Here is an 18060-nt window from a genome sequence, read left to right on the forward strand (position 1 = left end):
GTTTTGAATTCCCCCGCCATCAGCGCTGTGAGAGGAAGTGCTGTGATTGGATCAAGCGCCAGCCAATCACAGCTGGCGCTTGATCATTCATAGCCATTCAGTGAATGACATCACTGAATGGCTGCGATTGGTTTATCGAGCGCCGGCTGTGATTGGCTGGGGCTCGATTCAATCATAGCACTTAGTTACACAGCGCCGATGGTGGGGGAATTTAGAACCGAGCAAGAGATATGACAGCGGGGAGAAGTCTGAAGCAGCTTGCCGCACCGCCGGGGAGATCATCGCTCCAGGGACACAGATGCCTGCTGGGAGGCGAGTATTGCGGGTTTTTTTTTACCTAGTATATCCTCGAGTATAGCTTAGCTTATACTTGAGTCAATAAGTCTTACCAGTTTTTTGTGGTAAAACATATTGACTCTGCTTATACTCGGGTCGGCTAATACTAGAGTATGTATGGGAATTCAAAAAATTGAAACATTCTTGGGAATAGAAACTTTATTCTAAGACACAAACAGCTTGATTCTGTCCAGTAGAGGACATCACACTGGACAGCACACTGTTCGGTTCAAGAGGTCCAAGAGAATATATGATCTGACTAACAGGCTTACCTTTCGAGGGCTCAGATCACAGAAGAGTATTCCAAGTTCATGGACATAGTGAAGTCCAGAAATGATATCAACAGCAAATTCTCGAATGGTGTCCTCGGGCAAGTGCTCATCCTGACCAATGACCGTCTCAAGTGACCCTCCTGAAAGAGGATTCATATACAGATTTTCATTCAGCATTGCAAAAGCAGCATAATGAAAATGTAAACCACAGACATGAGGAGGCGCTGCGGCGTTATCTAAGTGGACGTTCCCCCCCTTGGCTTAAACTTTCATATGTCTGCATCTATGCTCCTTTGCCCCCTTGTGTTCCCCTCACATGGCGGAGAGGGGGGCAGAGTGGCCCCTGAGCCTATTTTTGCTAATACTGAGTGACCCGTATAGAAGGGTAAACCTGTATGCTTTACAACTTCCAGTAGGGTAGAGGAGTAGGCCAATTTGTGCTATGGGTCACCTGTCGCTGGGCCAACAGCTGCCATGGTTGTCTACCTGGCATGAACGCACTTGCAAAACCACCATGAGAAAAATATTTTTAAAAAAGGAGTTTCCCCAAAGAGGATATAAGAAGACCCCACAGCAAGATAACAAGTGGGCAAGTAAAAAGCATCAACCAGCATCTACAACTAAAAACTATTCGGAATAGGAAGGAGCTCACATGAACATGGTGATTATTTATATACTTGTGACATGAGCAATTAAACAGATAATTAAAGGTCATAAAGAGACATAATGCAGGCGTCATCTGAAGGGAAGGCTTTATTTTAAGGTCGCACCCAGTACTAGAAAATATGGCAAGTACAACCTATTAAACCCTTACTGCCTCGCGGGTTCTATTAGAGGGCGTTCTCAGAAACTGACTGAAGTGGTCGCTCCTTGGTTCTTTGTGGGGTTGTTCATCTTTATGCACAGAGATATCCCCCCTTCTCTGAAGTCGAAGTCTCTGAGCAGATGGTCTTTAGGAGCTTGAAAAAGGACACAGGAGTCCGAAATGTTGCTATAACCAAAAACCATGCTTGCTGCGAACTATTATTGAACGGCTCACCGTGTTTGTTCTCTTAGTGAATGAACTACTTGTCTGACATAAAGAAGCTGTTTTTAAGTGCGTGAAACCAAGTCTGTGGCGCAACTTACTCTTTTTATAAAATATCTGAAGGGAATGTGTCAGGAGAAAATGACAATTTTTTATGCCAACTGTTAAGAATTTTTAATTTTTTTTTTAATTTTTGATATCATGATCTATATTAAAATGAATCCAGCAGTTTTCACACGGACCAGTCCGCTTAGTAATAGTCTGCCACTTTCTGTAGAAAAACTATTCAGTATTCATTTCATTATCACAGGCAGGATTACAATGGAGAGTCAAGGTCCATTTACACACAACGATTCTCGCTCAAAAGCCATCGTTTGAGCGATAACCATTGTGTATAAATGCTTCCATCTTTCACTCTTTGGCTGAATGATGATTTTTAGGTTAGCATAAAATCCATTGTTCAGCCAGAGTAAAGATAACAGACTGCATGCTTTGTTTGCTGTCCATAGTGCTGTATTCTCCAAGAGAGCTGCCGATTACTTTGTATTCAGCAGAAAGCCCCTGGTAGAGCAAAGGAGCTAATTGCCTAGAACAGACCACCTGCTGTTCTTCGCATACAGGTCCTAGAGGCTCATTTACATGCAAAAGAAGGCGACAAGCTGCTAATGGATATTAGTGTCCATTAGCAGTTTATGAAAAACAAGGTTTTGAATGATTACCTTTGCGTGTAAATGGAACTTAACATATATAGATAACACGTGATCCACCATTCACAGTAGGTGATATCACAGATCACCCCCTCCTCCTCCCTACAAAAAGACCTTAATAAAAGGTCACGAAACATGCCTAGAACCGTTTCCTATGGAAGTCAATGTATCCCCTGTCCTTTGTGTTTATGGCCCATGAGGCTGCTGTAAAACATCTCTTAAAATGCTGTTAACTGCAATTCCTTTTCCAGCAGAATTGCGCTGTTTTTCACACATCTGCTTGCATATTGTGTGCTATGGACTTCCATGGGGACATTTGGTGCACAAATGCGCACTAAAGTAGAGTATGCACACGAAATACGTACATGTGAATGAACCAGTTTAAAATTAATGGCTTCCATTCTCAGCGTAATATGCGCGCAAATACACCTGTGTGAAGACGCCCTTAAAAAGGGATTGTCCAAATAAGCAAATATTGGTGGCAATGGATGGCACGGAGATAACTAAAATATAAAAAAAGTTAATACTTACCTCTTCGGTCATCTGCTGACCCATGATCAACGCTCCTATTCTCCCAGCTGGTCTCTGTTAACACTGGCTGCAGTAGTGACATGTTGGTTTAGCCTATGTGATGACTACACCCCATGCAAGTCCCCACAGACATGGGCCTCTCCATTAGTAGACTATCTGACCTGTACATAGGACATCACCGAGGCAGGAGCACCTGGTGACATCACATGATGTGCTGGTGCGCCGTTAAAGGGGTTGTCCCGCGCCAAAACGGGTTTTTGGTTTTCTTTGCATAGGCCCCCCGTTCAGCGCAGGACAAACCCAAGGGATGTGTTGAAATTTAAAAAAAAAATTTTACTTATCCGAATCCCCCCTCTGCAACTTCTTCCTTCTTTTCCTCCAAGATGGCCGCCGGGATCTTCACCCACGATGCACCGCGGGTCTTCTCCCATGGTGCACCGTGGGCTCTGTGCGGTCCATTGCCGATTCCAGCCTCCTGATTGGCTGGAATCGGCACATGTGACAGGGCGGAGCTACGCGATGATGCGTAGAAGGGGGCGGAGCCAGAACGCCGCTCGTGCCCGGACCGACCAGAAGGGAGAAGACCCTTCTGCGCAAGTGCGTCTAATCAGGCGATTAGACGCTGAAATTAGACGGCACCATGGAGACGGGGACGCCAGCGCAGGGAAGGTGAGTATATAACTTCTGTATGGCACATATTTCATGCACGATGTATATTACAAAGTGCATGTATATGGCCATACAGAAGTGTTTAACTTTACTTGTCATCGCGGGACAACCCCTTTAAGTCATTTAATAAATGATTGCTTTGAACGGGGGTGGTGAGTTAAATGTTAAAAATGCACCACATTACCATGTACTGAAAAGGACTATGTTCAAGTGTGCAACAAGCTTATTAAGCCAACCCCACACCGCTTCCTCTTACCCCCCCCCCCAAAAAATATCATTTTGCTTTTAATTTACTGTAAATACTTGAAATGAAATCGATCGATAGATCAAAAGTTTGCCAGCGGCTCTGCTGCTCTCCGGGCACTTTAACTCTAATTTCATTACTTCCGTTTGGGTTCACATGAGTGGGTTCTGGGAACGGCACCAAATGTGACAAGAGAAGCGTCAGAAAAGCGATACAATATTAATAACCCGGACTGTAACTATTCTAGATATCCAGTGCATGGGAGTATCAATAGTGTAACGATCTCCTACCTGTGCAGAGCTCTACGACCAGCCACAGGTGGTTACTAGTCTCATACCACTCGTAGAACGTCACCACGTTCTTGTGCTTCACGTGAAAGGTTAATCGCACCTAAAATTAAAAATAAATTACTGTATATGTATACACATTACATTGAAAGCTCCTTCACGCAATAGTCCCAAATTCTGCAAATGCATTTATTTTCTCTAGATTTCAAATTTTTTTTCATTGATATGATCATGCTACTTTTTTTTTGTTCTCAACCTACTTGAATGTAATACACAATTTCAATAAACTTATACATGAAAGTCATTGCAGTCATCTTGGGTTGTAGTGTAGTATGTCTCCACCGTAACACATGGGTTGGTCGGGCTGAGCAACAGGTAACACCCAGGTCACGCCCACAGATGCCGATGCGCTCCCGCATACACACCTTCACAGATTTCTCACACTTACGACCGTACATCTCATAGTCTCCCCATACACACACATGTACCGGGCATCTCCCTGACAGCTCGCACATCTCCGCTCCCTGTGTTCCCACGCGGCTCCACTCTCACTGTCCATGCTGCGTCCTCCCCCCTCCCCCCTTCCCGGGCTGCAAGTCTTCTCTCCCTGCGTACTGGGAAATGGTTCTAGTCTCCACCGGAAGACATGGGTTGGCCCGGGCTGATCTACAGGTAACGCCCACAGCTGCCAATGGGCGGGCACACACACACACCAGTTCAAACATTTCCGCTGACCCTCCTGTCCCCCACCAGCCATGCCGCGCCTCCCTTCTCCAGGCTGTAGTCTCCTCTCCCTGCGTACCGGGCCATCCCTCTGACAGCTCACACATCCCGCCCCGCCCCCCCCCTTTTGGGCTGTAGTTTCTTCTCCCCGCCGCACGGATGTCCTGTCCACAGGGGATGCTCTGCAGTTCACATAGGTCCTGGGGAGGGAAGATGCTCAGCTCGAAAATCGCTCAGACGTGGGAAATCTGTGAAGGTGTGTGTGTGGGAGCCAATCAGCAGCTGTAGGCGTGACCTGTAGCTCAGCCGTCCAACCCATGTCTTTCAGTGGAGACACACTGCACTAGTACCGTCATCTTGTATGTTATAACTGGGTAAACAGGCTGATAAAGTCTGCTAAATTAGTAGACGCAGAATACAAAAATCTAGTCAACGGAGAGAGGAGCAGTTAGATCTTCTGCAGGCTTTAGGGCACAGAACTTTAACAGTAGGTCCCTAGAAAGAGCCCTTTCATGTATGCACCATAATTATGGGGGAAAATTAGTGCTTCAGGTATGTTACAGAGCCGTGATGCAGCCCCTGTACACGGATACGCAGCTACACTGTACCTCACGGGACTTTAATTCCAGACTGGGGTTCTGAGACAACTGTTTGTAGTGCAGTGTTCATGATAGGTCAGTGTAACCCTAGATGATGAGGCATTAGAGATCCTGTATGCTGCGGTACACGGCCCGGTGACACGATGTGTTACTAACCCCTTTAGTGACTGGCCTATAATCTGTGTCTCAAGGACCATAGCATTCAAGAGCCACAACATAGCTGTATGAGGGCTTGTTTTGGGGGACAAGTTGTATTTTTGGAGGCGCCACTTTGGGGTACATATGATGTGTTGTATTAATACTTAGACACAATAAAAATACGTTCGCAAAAAAAAACAAAACAAAAAAAACAAAAACACACACATTGTAAGACCCATAGCATTTTTTACTTTTCCAGCAACAGCGCTCTGTGAGGTCTTGATTTTTGGCAAGAAGAGTTGAAGTTTTTTTGCTCCCATTTTTGGGTACATGTGACTTGTGGGTGGCTTTTTATAATGCTTTTTGGGAGACGAACAAAAGAAAACTAGCAATTCTGGTGTAACTTTGCCGAACCATTTTTATGGCATTCACCGTGAGCAATAAGTAATTTTTTTCATTATCTGGTTCATTATGGAAGTGGTGACATTTATTAGGCGGCTTTTTTTGTTTTATTTCTTTGGCATTTTTAAACGGATTTTAATTAGATTTTTTTTCTTAAAATAAGGCCGGCTGCACACGGCCGTGACGGGCTCCGCCGCGGATTTCCGCGGGTGAGGTCGGGTGATCTCACGGTGCAGAATTCCGTGGTGGAATTCCGCACCGTGAGCACTGAGCTATTAGGCTGAATAGAACCTAATAGCTGCGGGCAACGCAGCGGAAATCCGTCGGTGGGAAGGAGCCCTTAGGCCTTATTAAACTTTTTTGAGACTATTTTCGAAGTTCCCCAGGGGGACTTGAAGATGTGATCATTTGATCGCTAGGATGGTGTATCGTTATGCACCCCGCTCTGTACAAAGCGCGGAATTTGAAAGAAAATAAAAAATAAATAAATTTAAATCACACTATGCATGTCCGTGACGTCAGCTTCCCGGGTGTGCCCAATGCCTGTATGCGGCTTTATGCATGCAGAGAGTATGGGCTGTAATGCGTACAGAGCTACAGGAAACTCACACCCGTGTGAATGAGCCCTAAAGGCTGTTGAACCGCCCACATACAGGTCTTTGTCAGGACCAGTTGACAACCTATTGTGTATGAGCGCGGCAGAACAGGGGATGTGGACCCCTCATGCCACGGACTGGGGTATGGTGTTTACTGCAGGGACCCCCAGGCCGTTACTGGAAGGGTAGTCCCGGTTCTGTTATCACCTGTTCCAGTCCCCATCATCCTCCATAAGCCCCTCCATCACTACACATATACGCACCCAGTTTGTGGCTTCCGCCCTTTTGCTCTTGTCTACGCGGAGGATCGCCACGAAGTTGACGGTGCCCTTCCTTCTACCCTTGTACACCACAGACTTGCTCCCCTTCCCCACTTCTTCATAAAGGATGTAGTTCTCCATTCTTCTAGTAGAAATACTCGATTCTTAACCTAAAAAATATTAGCCAAAACTGAAAAACACAAAAAGGGGCAGTTTGTAAAAAAAACAAAACATGTAACTAGAAATCTAGAGGTGAGGATCGGCCGCGGAATTTACAGCTGCAGCAAAGTGGGCGAGAGAATGAAAGTCACACGGCGCGGCAATTTTATCGCCATTTCCATTTGCGGTATTCGCCGCTACTCAATGCGTGAATTCAGCACAAAGGTACGCCAAAAAATCCACGACAAAACTGCAGCAGATGGTGGGGTGTGAGGAAGACTTCCCGCTGTAGGGCGCCCCCTGTGGACATTCCGCTATAAAGCCGTCCCACAATCCTTCTTTCCCGCTGTTTGCTACAGTTTTGCATGAGGATTAGTGCGGTGCGCCATGTGACGGGGAACCCCTGAGGACAGCACGGCATCACACGGTGGAAGCCCCGATCAGCGGCGCAGTGTTTGCCCTCTCTCCTGCGCGGTCCGGTCGTACCGATCCTTCAGTCCGCAGAGCAGCTTAAAAAAAAGCCGTTTATAATTTAGGATAAGGCAGCATTCACACGGCGAGAGCGAGTCGCGCCCAACTGGCATCGCAGCTCACACCGACACTCCATCCGGCTCGGGCGAAAATAAACGTACTGAGATTTTTCCGTCTCTGCGAGAAAACAAAAAAAAAATTTAAGAAAAAAAATCAGCATTGTAGATGAGTTGCTTTATCGTGCGAGTTTTGCGCGTCCAGCAACACAGAAAACTCGTACGATATCCAAAGGGTTTTTTATGAAAAATCCACAGCGGCGAAAGGAAAAACAAATGTTGCGGGTTTTTTCCTTTTCAGGCGGTAAAATCAGCGTTGAAGATCCACAGCATAAACTGAGGGGCCGCAAGAAGTCAACAGGCGGGGCACAAGCGCACAGAAAATATGCAGCACACGCGTGAAACCTTGCGGAATCGCGCAGGAAAAAAAGAACACATTAAGGCCAATTAGACGTTTTAATTGATGTTTGCCGCGTGTAAATAAATATGCCGAGCAGGCGCAAACGGTACAGTAAGGTACGCCGATGCACGCACAAACGGTACAGTAAGGTACGCCGATGCGCGCACAAACGGTACAGTAAGGTACGCCGATGCGCGCACAAACGGTACAGTAAGGTACGCCGATGCGCGTGCAAAAAAGGCTTGTGCGTTCCGCAAAACAAGTGCGCTCCTGCAAATCAGCGTACGCTCGTGTGCGGCGCCTTACAAGCGCTCGGGGGGGGGGGTTATTTCCATCTCATCCGCTGTTATTACTGTAAATGTCGCGGTTGTTCCACGCTAAAACTCCACACGGAAAGACGCTGACCAGTGGAACATGGCCAGAAGTCATGGAGAACACACTAGAGGGATGGAGGAGCGCACCCACCGGAGCCACCTACCTCACGTCAGGTATGTATGGCCACTAGTCCTGACCAGTGGAACATGGCCAGAAGTCATGGAGAACACACTAGAGGGATGGAGGAGCGCACCCACCGGAGCCACCTACCTCACGTCAGGTATGTATGGCCACTAGTCCTGACCAGTGGAACATGGCCAGAAGTCATGGAGAACACACTAGAGGGATGGAGGAGCGCACCCACCAGAGCCACCTACCTCACGTCAGGTATGTCTGGCCACTAGTCCTGACCAGTGGAACATGGCCAGAAGTCATGGAGAACATACTAGAGGGATGGAGGAGCGCACCCACCGGAGCCACCTACCTCACGTCAGGTATGTAGGGCCACTAGTCCTGACCAGTGGAACATGGCCAGAAGTCATGGAGAACATACTAGAGGGATGGAGGAGCGCACCCACCGGAGCCACCTACCTCACGTCAGGTATGTAGGGCCACTAGTCCTGACCAGTGGAACATGGCCAGAAGTCATGGAGAACATACTAGAGGGATGGAGGAGCGCACCCACCGGAGCCACCTACCTCACGTCAGGTATGTAGGGCCACTAGTCCTGACCAGTGGAACATGGCCAGAAGTCATGGAGAACATACTAGAGGGATGGAGGAGCGCACCCACCGGAGCCACCTACCTCACGTCAGGTATGTATGGCCACTAGTCCTGACCAGTGGAACATGGCCAGAAGTCATGGAGAACACACTAGAGGGATGGAGGAGCGCACCCACCGGAGCCACCTACCTCACGTCAGGTATGTAGGGCCACTAGTCCTGACCAGTGGAACATGGCCAGAAGTCATGGAGAACACACTAGAGGGATGGAGGAGCGCACCCACCGGAGCCACCTACCTCACGTCAGGTATGTAGGGCCACTAGTCCTGACCAGTGGAACATGGCCAGAAGTCATGGAGAACATACTAGAGGGATGGAGGAGCGCACCCACCGGAGCCACCTACCTCACGTCAGGTATGTATGGCCACTAGTCCTGACCAGTGGAACATGGCCAGAAGTCATGGAGAACACACTAGAGGGATGGAGGAGCGCACCCACCGGAGCCACCTACCTCACGTCAGGTATGTATGGCCACTAGTCCTGACCAGTGGAACATGGCCAGAAGTCATGGAGAACATACTAGAGGGATGGAGGAGCGCACCCACCGGAGCCACCTACCTCACGTCAGGTATGTAGGGCCACTAGTCCTGACCAGTGGAACATGGCCAGAAGTCATGGAGAACATACTAGAGGGATGGAGGAGCGCACCCACCGGAGCCACCTACCTCACGTCAGGTATGTATGGCCACTAGTCCTGACCAGTGGAACATGGCCAGAAGTCATGGAGAACATACTAGAGGGATGGAGGAGCGCACCCACCGGAGCCACCTACCTCACGTCAGGTATGTATGGCCACTAGTCCTGACCAGTGGAACATGGCCAGAAGTCATGGAGAACACACTAGAGGGATGGAGGAGCGCACCCACCGGAGCCACCTACCTCACGTCAGGTATGTATGGCCACTAGTCCTGACCAGTGGAACATGGCCAGAAGTCATGGAGAACACACTAGAGGGATGGAGGAGCGCACCCACCGGAGCCACCTACCTCACGTCAGGTATGTAGGGCCACTAGTCCTGACCAGTGGAACATGGCCAGAAGTCATGGAGAACATACTAGAGGGATGGAGGAGCGCACCCACCGGAGCCACCTACCTCACGTCAGGTATGTCTGGCCACTAGTCCATGCTTCTCACCAGCAGCCCCTCACGGACCAACCGTCCACAGACTGAACTACTACATCCAAGGAGGGAGGTCACCAGAGATGCACGTACGAGCGCCGCTCCTGCTATTAGTGGTTTTCTAAGCACTTCTACGTTTCTAGTCGCCAGAAGTGTTCAGTGAAGGACGGCATTCACAAAAGAGGAAAAAAATAACTAAACACGATAAAGTCCCCCCCTTTCGTGTGTGTATTGGATTAGTCCGTTACCTTAGTAACGAAATACAGAGAGCCGGACGCCGGCTAGATGTACGGACGGGCCTTTCGTGACGTAGTGTCACGTGACCAGTGTGTGTTATGGGAGGAGTCAGGTGCGGGGCTGTGTGTAGTAGATGTGACTGTGGGCAGCTGTGTGCAGGGGATGTTATATACCGCGCGGGAGCAGGGAGGTCATTATATACTGTGCAGGGAAGGGGGGGTTGTTATATACCGTGTAGGAGGTCATTACTGCGCAGGCGGGTGGTATATACTAGGTTGAAGGGTGGATGGGGTGGTGTTATGTACCATGTAGGAGATCATTACATACCTGCAGGGAAGGGTGTTATATACCATGCAGGGGGTCATTATATACCACTCTGAGTGCTATCCTGCCGGTGGAGACGGCAGAGCGGCCAGCAGCACTATCCTCCACACAGCTGAAGACGACCAAGCGCAGCAGGCCCTGCGGGGGTGGAGCTGCCCGTAACTCGGGTGCTCTGAGACCAATCCTCCCGGTGGACACGGCCGACCAGCCCTGCAGTAGAGGCCAGCCTGACCGTCACTATCCCCGTGTTCGTGCTTGTAGAGACGGCCAGCATCAGAAACTAGGAGGCTGCAAGGTAGCCAATGGCCAGCCTGGGGTGTGACCGGGCATTACCTCTAGTTGAGGCTGCCGAAGCTTCCCAGGCCAACATATTACACTAATACCGCGACCACTTTTTGTCCCGCCTACCACTTTTTTGTCTAATGACCCTGAGCCCATGCAGGTTGATCGGCTCCAACTATTGGAGCCGGAGCGGATATGCAGATGCGCCAAAAACTTGTGTATGTACTGTAGGGCCCCTGGGCATAATGTCCATACTTGGCCTCATAAATCAGAGACCCTCTTGAGCCTAGGTTCAGTAGGAGTAGCTACACTAGGTATAAACCAGTCCTCTCCAGGTCTGTAGTTGCCTGTGACGTTGTCCGTCTCCGGGACGCAGTTCCCCGTGTCAGCCTATCCGGATTCTGGTTGGGCAGGGAAGTTCGTGCATCAGGCCTTGGTGGACCACTACCAGATTCCTACCTCTAGTGGGGACAACCGTGTGTGGAGGTACCTTTTCCGAGATCATCCAGTTTGTCACAGAGCTGCTGGATCTGAAAGTAGGGCCTCTCCTTGCTGGTTCTTCAGAGATCCACCAGTGCCTTGTTGCTTGGCTCGCCCTGGCTTTGTCTGCATAATCCCACCTTGGATTGGAGCTCTGGGAGGGTGTTACATTGGGGGTTATCCTGCCATTCTAAGTGCCCGCTTCCAAAACCACCTGTTTGTATCTCCTCAGTACCTCATAATCTCCAGGGTCAGCCAGAGAGGTCTTCTTTGCTACAATATCTTGCAAAAGGTAATGCAGAGATCCTTGGTCAGTCACGATCTGACGATGTGACTCCTCCCAAACAACCAAATGGCTCTATCTGTCCGCAACTGGCGTCAAGAGCAGAGTCCTGGACGGTTCAGTTCCAGATGAGGTTCTCTGTCTTCAGGTGGACGTTGTGAGACTAGCTACTTGAGTTCTCAACGACAAGCCGTGGACTCTCTTCAGAATGGGTCTACTGAAAAAAAAATAGCTGCATTGAGCTTCTGCAAGATCATACTTCAGTCTGAGTACACCATTTCTGATATAATAATAAATCCATAGCCCCAGGAGATGAATCTGAAGCTCATAGATCCAGGAGGAGCAGGGGGCACAAAGGGGGAGGTACAGTTAGTTCTGCTACCTGTGTCTGTCACCCTCTTGCTGTTTCGGGCAGACGCAGTCATCGCTCTGCTTCTGTTTGAATGTACTCTGTTCTATTTTCTACCAGCAATGAGGGAGTTAACCCCTCTTAGTGCTCACAGCCCAGCTGTAGCTTAAATAGCAATTACCCTTTTATTTAAGTGAGCTGGAGACCCTCAGAATTGATGTGTGTTTGCTTCAGACACCCGGCGCACGTCTTTAGACTGTTCTGTCTTTTGAGCCGGTATCTGTTTTTTTTGTATCTTCTTTGCCTTATACTTTAGCCTGTGTGCGTCTGTACATCTCTGTCCTGTTCTGTGCTCTGTGTGCACTGTCCCCGTTTCCTGTCAGGGAGAGTCAGCCCCATGGTTCTAGGGCAGGGCCATTCTTATCAGGATGCCTAACCTGCTTATAGGCAGGGGTCTTCCCATCTTCCTACTTGGCTAAGGGCAAGTTACCTATCTGCGTTTTTCCTGCTTTGGCACCTCTGACCACCAGGGTCAGCTGCCAGCCATACCAGGTCTGGTCTAAAAGCCAGCCAATGCAACAAGCAGAAATGCGCACCATAACGAGTGTCTTCTTAAAATTGCATCCGTGTTGATGCCTCTTTATTACTCCATAGAAGTTACAGCACAACGTTTCAACCCATGCAGGGGTCTTTTTCAAGTTTCATAGTATTATCTGTTTATGGTCTAAAAGCCAGATCTGGTTGGTTAGCACAGTGGGTCCAAACACTGAGCCCTAACAGGTAACTACTTCCTGACTGTTACTAAAGATAATTACTTTACCCAACTTGTACAGGACCTGACTAGGTGGGTGGCCATTTTGGACTTAATATTAGCCTACAGACCAGACAGAATAACAGCGGTGCATGTTGGGGGGGAGGGGGGTATTTGGGTAATAGTGACCATAATATAATACCTGTCCCTCAAAAGAGAGTTTTAGTGCAAAATCTGTCCTGTCATATCCAGTGTTGCACAGCTGTGGCGCTTGAGAGGTTAACTCCTGTAAAATCATAGTCTGCCTGTAAATGTATCAGTCTGCCATGTCATGGGGTGTAAGTGAGGGTATAAAGAGGAGTGCTTAACCCTTTCCAATCCAATTTGTATCCTGGTTTTCCTAGGGGGCTTACTCTTTTTTTGCCGTTATACAACGGCGCTATATGCTGGCTAAAGCCAGTACTGCATGAGGTGACACGTTGGATAGGCTCAGACAGCAGAGAGGCTGGCAACATACAGTAAGAGAACCCCAATGGGCGTCTTCCAACATCAGAGCTGTACAGCCTTAAATCATAATGTCTTCAGAGGTCAGACAGTGTATTGGAAAGGGTTAAGAGCAGGAAGAGGTATTCATCTTCAACCTGTGTTCGATCTTGTATGCAATCTGAGATAGTCCAACACAAAGCCACATGGAAGCACCTTCCGCTTCCTTGTAATGGAGATGGAGGAGAAGGAGAGATATTCATTAGCGACTGTATTTTGGACGCGAGTGGAGTGAGTCCCGAATCCAAGAGAGAGCTTTTGTAAGTAATCACTTTTCCTGACAAGACTTAGTGCGGAGGTACTAATTCAAACCCACAACTTTTCCTATGCGACCATCCAGAGTCAGGATCACCGTATAGAAGTACTCACTTAAGTCACACCCACGCGTCTCCTGTGCGGGGTGCAAATCTTAAAAGTAAATAATGCTACCGGAGTGTCTGTGGAGTGAGCCCTACCCCCTTCTCCTCTTCCAGAGTGCTCCCAGTCCAGGAGCGGTACCATACAGATAACGCAGACTGTAGGACCAATATAGGGAACACATAACTGAGGCCACTGTGGGGGTCACTATTACTACTGAGGCCACTATGGGGGGGGGGGGGTCACTATTACTACTGAGACCACTATGAGGGGGTCACTATTACTACTGAGGTCACTGTGGGGGTCACTATTTCTACTGAGGACAATATAGTAAACTCATTACAGAGGCCACTGTAGGGGGTCACTATTACAACTGGGGCTAATATAGGGGGCCACTATTACTACTGAGGCCACTATGAGGTGTCACTATTACTACTGAGGCCACTATGGGGGGGGGTCACTATTACTACTGAGACCACTATGAGGGGTCACTATTACTACTGAGGTCACTGTGGGGGTCACTTACTACTCAGGCCACTGTGGGGGTCACTATTTCTACTGAGTACAATATAGTAAAGACTCATTACAGAGGCCACTGTAGGGGGTCACTATTACAACTGGGGCTAATATAGGGGGTCACTATTACTACTGAGGCCACTATGAGGTGTCACTATTACTACTGAGGCCACTGTGGGGGGCACTATTACTACTGAAGCCAATATAGGGAACACATTACTTAGGACACTGTGGAGGTCACTATTACTACTGAAGACAATATAGTGAATACTCATTACAGAGGCCACTGTGGGGGTCACTATTACTATTGTGGCTAATATAGGGGTCACTATTACTACTGAAGCCACTATGTGGGTGGGGGGGGGGTCACTATTACTACTGAGGCCATTGTGGGGGTCACTATTACAACTGAAGTCAATATAGGAGACACTTATTACTGATGCCACTGTGGGGGTCACCATTACTACTGGGGCTAATATAGAGGGCACTATTACTACTGAGGCCATTGTGGGGGACATTATTACTACTAGGGCTGATATAGGATGCACTTACTACTGGGGCCACTGTGGGGGTCACTATTACTACTGAAGCTAATATAGGGGGACACTTACTACTTGGGCTAATATAGGGGTCACTATTACTACTGAGGCCACTGTGGGGGACATTATTACTACTGGGGCCAATATAAGAGACACTTACTACTGAGGCCAGTGTGGGTGTCATTATTACTATTGGGGCAACTAACTGCTGGGGCCACTGTGGGGATCATTATTACTATTGGTGTCACTGTGGGTGTTATTATTACTGAGAACACTGTGGAGGACACTACTAGTACTGGGGCCCCTCTGCACGTTGCAGCATACCTCAAGTTGACTTAGGGTATGTTTACACCTGACAAATACTGCGGGATGTCCACAGCGGACCTTTCTATGGAAAATTACACATTTCTGCATCAAGAAAACAGTCAAATTAGGACCGTTTTGTGTGTATTTTGCGTATCCACAGCTGATTTCATACTAGACGGCGCTCCCCCTCACCTCCTCTGAAGGCTTCCCAGTGGCCTGGTGAGGTGTGGCACCGCTGGTCTGGTGAGGCCACTACAGGTGGCTGGGAACCAGACACTGGGGAATGCTGACAGCAGGAAGCCTTCGGAGGAGGTGAGGGGGAGCGCTGACAGCAGGAAGCCTTCGGAGGAGGTGAGGGGGAGCGCCGCATAAGATTTCCAGTCAAAATCTGCACCGACTGTACGGATTTTGACTGTTTTTTGGATGCAGAAATATTGCGTAATGCGCTCCCTGTCATTTTTGAAACATCCCTGTACTTTTTATAACAGAAGTGACATCATATGTTGTGATAAGCCCCGCCCCTGACCACACCCCTTTGTCCTGCTTTGACCCTGGGATAATGTGGTCACCTTAGTATAGTGGGTGCTGCTCGGTGACAGGATGGAGGCAACATATTTGCATCTTGTATATACAGTGCGCAATATACATTTGGGGTAGCATCAGTGCTTAGCTGTTTGCTGCGCTATTCCTAAGGCCACTCCCACACCCGCGCTTTTTACCACTGCGTTTCAAATGCCGCACTAATCGCAGTAAAACGCTTTCATTGATTTCAATAGGGATTCGCAGACCTCTGGTCGACCGCCGCCATTTTCAAGCGCTGTCTGCTCTATTTTCGTGCATTTTTAATGCCCCGATCACCCATCACAATGACGGGTGCGTTCAAAAGCGCAGATCAAGATTGCGGTACAACGCCTTGTTTACCCACGCGGTGTGTGAGAGCGGCCCAACGGTCCATCCAGACCGGACGATTTCTCGTTTGAATAAGTGAATGACGTATCTGCGGTATAAACATGCTGCCCGAGCGATTGACGCTGCTCCCTCCAGCAGCAGATACAGCATTCGCTGCGTGGGAACGACTGACGAGCGCTGGTTAAACCGAACGATTAGCGAATGAGCCAACGATGGCATAAAATGAATGACGAACGAAAAGTGAATGAGCCGCCTATCACTGCGTACGGTAGCAATTGTGCGCTGCGCGTGACCACGTATCTCACGGGCGCTATAATACGCAGTCACCGCACAATGTACAGCTGTCCATGCGTAACATGCGGCGCTCTTCAGACGTGTGTACTGTGCGCGGTGTATATACGGAAAGGTGATGAATGAAAACCCGTGCACTTTCATTGACTTCGTTCACTGCACATTACGCTGGTGTGAATGAGCCCTTAAGCCTCCACTCCTCGCCATGGCATGTGTGGGTGACTCAGCAGCCTGTCCTCCTGTGCCCTCCTACAAGGGGCTGCTCCTGCCTGGGCACAGCTGCTCCTCATGTCACACATGGCGGGACAGGCTGCAGCTGTAGCGGGCGCCACTACTCGGGAGCGGTTGCCTGGCTACAGAGGGGCGTGGCCGTGTCCCCCACCTCCCCCTGGCAGAGTGTGATGACGTCACCCCTCCCGCAGCATGGAGACAGCGGTCGGCAGTCCTGCTAGTGTCACTGCCTGTAGAGGGAAGCTCTCTCCCCCCACCCTCCCTCCCGCACAGCAGCCCCGGGCTGTGAGCTCCATATCCGGCGGGACGCCCCCTCTCTACAGACTTCTGTTACTGCCAGAGGACTGAGCGAGGAGCGGGAGGGCTGCCAGCCAGAGAGAAGAGCTAGCCGGCCGGCAGGAGCCTGATCACCGAAGCCAGAGGAAGGTCACTGACTACGGGAGGCTGGGCCAGTGTATGAGGGGCTTCTCTGCGGACCTGGTGAGTCTCCCCTCCACGGAGGACCTGATGTCGGCGTCATGGTGCTTGATGGGCATCAATCAGCAGGGCTGACAGCTCCGATCCGCCTAGATGTCTGCAGACCCATCTGGAAGTCAACATGTTCTCTGATCATCAGACACATCATACATAGAGCGCAGATCCATCATCATCACACATAGTGCAGAGAGCCATCATCATCAACCCATCATACATAGTACAGATCCATCATCATTATACATAGGGCAGAGAGCCACCATCATCATAGACCCATCATACATAGAGCACAGATCCATCATCATCACACATAGTGCAGAGAGCCATCATCATCGACCCATCATACATAGTACAGATCCATCATCATTATACATAGGGCAGAGAGCCACCATCATCATAGACCCATCATACATAGTGCAGATCTATCATCATTATACATAGGGCAGAGAGCCACCATCATCATAGACCCATCATACATAGTGCAGATCTATCATCATTATACATAGGGCAGAGAGCCACCATCATCATAGACCCATCATACATAGAGCACAGATCCATCATCATCACACATAGTGCAGAGAGCCATCATCATCGACCCATCATACATAGTACAGATCCATCATCATTATACATAGGGCAGAGAGCCACCATCATCATAGACCCATCATACATAGTGCAGATCTATCATCATCATCAGCGACCCATCATACATAGTGCAGATCTATCATCATTATACATAAGGCAGAGAGCCACCATCATCATAGACCCATCATACATAGTGCAGATCTATCATCATCAGTGACCCATCATACATAGTGCAGATCTATCATCATCAGTGACCCATCATACATAGCGCAGATCCATCATCATCAAACATAGTGCAGAGAGCCATCATCATCGACCCATCATACATAGTACAGATCCATCATCATTATACATAGGGCAGAGAGCCACCATCATCAGCGACCCATCATACATAGTGCAGATCTATCATCATCAGCGACCCATCATACATAGTACAGATCCATCCTCATTATACATAGTGCAGAGAGCCACCATCAGCGACCCATCATACATAGTGCAGATCTATCATCA

The 18060-nt window shown here is 48.9% G+C and overlaps 1 protein-coding gene across 3 annotated transcripts in view; it reads right to left on the minus strand.

Annotated features, from left to right (window-relative positions):
- The window catches only part of ULK4 (unc-51 like kinase 4), a 649532-nt gene extending 639237 nt beyond the window's left edge, over positions 1-10295 (minus strand). The window contains exons 1-4 of one of the 3 annotated variants that reach the window (XM_066584674.1): positions 10068-10295; positions 6795-6961; positions 4077-4176; positions 609-748 (exon numbers count right to left, since the gene is read on the minus strand). In XM_066584674.1, coding sequence (XP_066440771.1) covers positions 609-748; positions 4077-4176; positions 6795-6932 — 378 coding nt within the window. In that variant the 5' untranslated portion in view covers positions 6933-6961; positions 10068-10295. Of the gene's footprint in view, positions 1-608; positions 749-4076; positions 4177-6794; positions 6962-8355; positions 8386-8569; positions 8588-10067 lie in introns of those variants that run through there. The other 2 variants (XM_066584676.1, XM_066584675.1) reach the window with 2 other exon arrangements.
- Between the last annotated feature and the right edge of the window lie 7765 nt (positions 10296-18060).

This window comes from Eleutherodactylus coqui, chromosome 12 (assembly GCF_035609145.1).
Source record: "Eleutherodactylus coqui strain aEleCoq1 chromosome 12, aEleCoq1.hap1, whole genome shotgun sequence".
In the NCBI taxonomy this organism is placed as follows: Eukaryota; Metazoa; Chordata; class Amphibia; order Anura; family Eleutherodactylidae; genus Eleutherodactylus; species Eleutherodactylus coqui.